This window comes from Sinocyclocheilus grahami, unplaced genomic scaffold, assembly GCF_001515645.1.
Source record: "Sinocyclocheilus grahami isolate Dianchi unplaced genomic scaffold, SAMN03320097.WGS_v1.1 scaffold993.1, whole genome shotgun sequence".
In the NCBI taxonomy this organism is placed as follows: Eukaryota; Metazoa; Chordata; class Actinopteri; order Cypriniformes; family Cyprinidae; genus Sinocyclocheilus; species Sinocyclocheilus grahami.
Window position 1 is genome coordinate 219,228 of NW_015506172.1, and position 4,275 is coordinate 223,502.

Sequence of the window (4,275 nt, forward strand, 5' to 3'; positions counted from 1 at the left end):
GGGAGGGTGTGTGTGTGTGTGTGTGTGTGTGTGTGTGTGTGTGTGTGTGTGTGTGTGTGTGTGTGTGTGTGCTTTTTATAAGAGAAAAGATAACCTTTTTGATTGGAGTAAATAATAAATTATTTTGAAGTGAAGTACTGATTTCATTTCAACTTTCTTCATAATTTTTATGCAGAATTAATTTAGATATAAATTTTTAGTTAAGCCTTCATGTATTTGTCAATGAAGTAAACATTGTTTTCATTTTTTAGGTAATTATTGAAGTTAAATTTTTTATAAATAAAGAACTGTATTTCTTAAAGTATTACATATGCTACATAGGCTGATCTATTCATTTTAAGTATTTGGGATTTTAAGAACAAGTGGAAAATTTGCTGAATGTTTCATTTCATCCAAGTGAAATTAGCAAGCAGTTAGACTGAATTTACTTTCGTTTTTAACGAGGAGCCAGGCGCGAGTCGACACAGGTTGCGCGTGCGTCAAGCCTCTTCCATGCTGCCAGATGCGCTCGTGAAAACTTGCGGTGTGCATTATGAGACAGGCTGCATGAGTGCGGCAAGCGTGAACAATTTCACAGAAAATATAAATTTTTTATAAATAAAGAACTGTATTTCTTAAGTCAATTATTAAAGTATTACATATGCTACATAGGCTGATCTATTCATTTTAAGTATTTGGGATTTTAAGAACAAGTGGAAAATTTGCTGAATGTTTCATTTCATCCAAGTGAAATTACCAAGCAGTTACACTGAATTTATGAGATATTTGGGTGTGTTTTTATGGTCCAAGCGCTCTGAAGTAGTCGCTCTGCGTCTGCTGTACGTTCACGTGTTGTTCTGTGCTATTTTTATTTGCTGGTGTACAGTGTGTTCCTGGGTTAAAGTTCACGTGACGTCCATCGCAGACGCTCTCCACCGAACACATGCTGCTGCTTTGACTTTGGCCTGCGGTGTTTGTGAAAGCTCGTCTGTTGTTTTCTGTAATCAGGTTTGGTAGCGTGCCGAACATCTGTGCCGCTTGTAACTGTGTTTGTGCAGAAGCTTGTCCTTGACTTGTTCACCGTTTGATATCTGAAGCCAGATTTGAATTAGCATTCTTGCATACTGCTCCTGTTATTTCTGATAAATAGTGTGCTATTCTGAGATCTTCAAAAAGAAAACAGGAGTGTCACCCAAATCAAAGAAATAAACAAAACAAAAACAATCCTTATAACTAACCTCTAAACTCACAAAAAAAGAAAAAAATTAAAATAAAATCGAAATCTTCGGCGTATACGACGCCCTAATTAAACTCCTTTAAACTAAAAATAAAAGTACAATAAATGGCAAAACACTCATCTAACAAAGCACAAACTAATCTAACTTCAAAAACAAAACAAACAGCAACGTAACAGCAAATGAATAAAAAAATTTAATTATTTAGTGATACTGTTTTTAATGTAACTAGACAATGGCTTTATTTATAGGTGTGTTTAACTGATTTATTTATAAACGTATCACCTGAATATATTTTAGAATTTTAGTCTAGTGTAGATTTATAATGTCTTTTATAACTTTTTGTTAATTGTATGCCTTGTGTAGTTTATTCTGAGATCACCATGAAAATAGCTTTGATGCTGGCATGGTGTTAAAAAGTGAATGAATAGACAGACAGACAGACAGACAGACAGACAGACAGAACATGACCATATCCAGCAACACACCTCAAATATTTAAATGACCACTCAAATTACATTGACATTTTAAATTCTGTTTTTTTCTTCTTTTTGTGCTCTTGTTTTATTATAGATCAGTGTGTACACCACATACATGGTACAAAGCTATTGAGAATACAGTAAAAAAATACTGTAAAACAACTAAATCTACAGAAACATACTGTACACAGATAGATAGATAGATAGACATTAGTTATAGAAAGATAGATAGATAGATAGATAGACATTATTTATAGATATATAGATAGATAGACAGACAGACGATAGATAGATAAATAGACATTATTTATAGATAGATAGATAGATAGACATTATTGATAGATAGATAGATAGATAGATAGATAGATAGATAGACATTATTTATAGATAGATAGATGGATGGGTAGATAGAAATTGATAGAGAGATAGATAGACAGACAGATAGATAGTCATTTTTGATAGTCTGTATAGTTTTTGTGATTGTTTATTTTAGTTTGAGTTATTTTAGCACATCAAGGCAAACTAAATTAAAATGAGAAATAAGAACTGAAACATATTAATTCATATATACAGTATATATATATATATATATATATATATTTTGTTTTGTTTGTTTTTGTTTTAAATTTCAAATAAATAAATATTTTTCTGTGCTTTTAATTTCAGCTTTCGTTAACTCCAATAACTCTGCTGAAGTCCATTTTCGAGGCCTGGATTCAGTCTGTGTTTTCTGCGTTCTGGAAATCTCGCTGCTAACGGAAGTGCACACTCCGCTTGTCACAATAAGATGCTCTGAAACGTCCTCAGAAGTGAGTTCTGTGTTCTGCTGCTCAGGTAGGGAGTGTTTCTTCACATAATCCCCGGCGCTGACCGTGTTTCTGCAGAGAGGCCCCGCCTGCAGCTCTTCCCTCCCTTAACGGGCCCCTCTGTCCGGATTTAGGGCCCCCCGTTCCTCTGCGTCTCCCGCCTGCCAGCTACGAGCCTTTTCTTTTCCTAGCGAGCGCTAAAAACGAGGTCTAAAGTTCAGCGTCTCTGATGTGCAGATCTGGGTCGAGCCCAACATTTGGAAAGCGTTTCTTGTTTAGTTTTTTTCCGAAGCGGAGCTGCAGTTTTTCTGCGATCGCTGCGAGTCTTCGGTGGCGTGGGAGTGGATTCTGGACGGATCTGATCTGGGATCAGCGTTGAGGCGTAACGCTGGTAAACGACTGTTTGCAGCAAACATCTGAGCTTTCCAGAATGGTCAGTGCTGCATCTGATCCACAGCTGTTGTGTGATTCCAGAAGAGAACAGCTCGTGCTTTACGTGGCACACTTCGTCATTGTAGTTTTAACTTTTGCAAGCACTTGCTTTTCTTCATTAGAATTTAATCAAGACAAATTTAAACTTGGTGAATTAAGGATGAGTGTACTGAGATACTGAGAAATCCAAAAAATTGATTTTGTGATGTTTTTGCTCACCGAGGCTGCATTTATGCGATGTAAAGTACAGTGAAAACAGTGAAATATTATCAGAATTTAAACAGCTGTTTTCTATGTGAATATCTGTTAAACTGTAATTTATTTCTGTGATCAAATCTGAATTTTCAGCATCATTACTCCAGTCTTCAGTGTCACTTGATCCTTTAGATATCAAAAAGAACAGTGTTTATTCAAAATAGAAATTTTGTGTTACAACATACACTAGTATTTAAAAGTTTGGGGTCAGTAAATGTTTTCTTTCTATATATTTATTTTTTTTAATTAATACTTTTTTTCAGCAAGGATGTGTTAAATGGATTACAAGTGATAGTAAAGACGTTTATTGTTAGAAAAGATTTGAGTTTTGAATAACTGCTCTTCTTTTTAACTTTTTTTTCATCAAAGAATCCTGAAAAAAGTATCACAGGTTCCAAAAAAATATTAAGCAGCACAACTGTTTCCAGCACTGATAATAAATCAGCATATTATTATGATTTCTGAAGATCATGTGACACTGAAGACTGGAGTAATAATAATAGTAATAAGAGTGAAAATACAGCTGCGCATCACAGAAATATATTAGATTTGATATTAAAATATATTAAAATAGGAAACCAATATCAGAAATTACAATAATATTTCACAATATTGCTGTTTTTTCTGTATTTTTGCCTTGATGAGCATAAGAGACTCCATTAAAAACATTATAATCTTACTGATCCCAAATTTTTGAACGGTAGTGTATATACATATATATTTGTTTTTTCCCCACTATATTCTGATTTCCAGATGTTTATCTTTTACCTGGATAAATGTATATTGATTTTAAGGTTCACAATGACAATACATTTCTTCATGAGCTTCACCATACAGCGCTGATGATAATGACATTGTGCTGATTCTGATTATCATTTACCTAGAACAAAAACAGCCACACAGATGTATGTCTCTGATGAATCTGGAGCATCAAAACTGATCTCAGCACAGCTGTTTACTGATCACAGCGCCATCAAGCAACTATGAACTATAAGCGGCTTCTGCTTTTGGTCTCCTGCTCACACGCACTCACACACACACACACACACACACACACTCACACGCACTCTCACACACACACACACACAC

At 34.7% G+C, this 4,275-nt stretch overlaps 1 protein-coding gene across 1 annotated transcript in view; it reads left to right on the top strand.

Moving 5' to 3' along the window:
- The window catches only part of vdra (vitamin D receptor a), a 74,950-nt gene that overhangs the window by 30,475 nt on the left and 40,200 nt on the right, over positions 1 to 4,275 (top strand). The window contains exon 2 of the mRNA XM_016250536.1: positions 2,360 to 2,527. Coding sequence (XP_016106022.1) covers positions 2,360 to 2,527 — 168 coding nt within the window. The remainder of the gene's footprint in view (positions 1 to 2,359; positions 2,528 to 4,275) is intronic.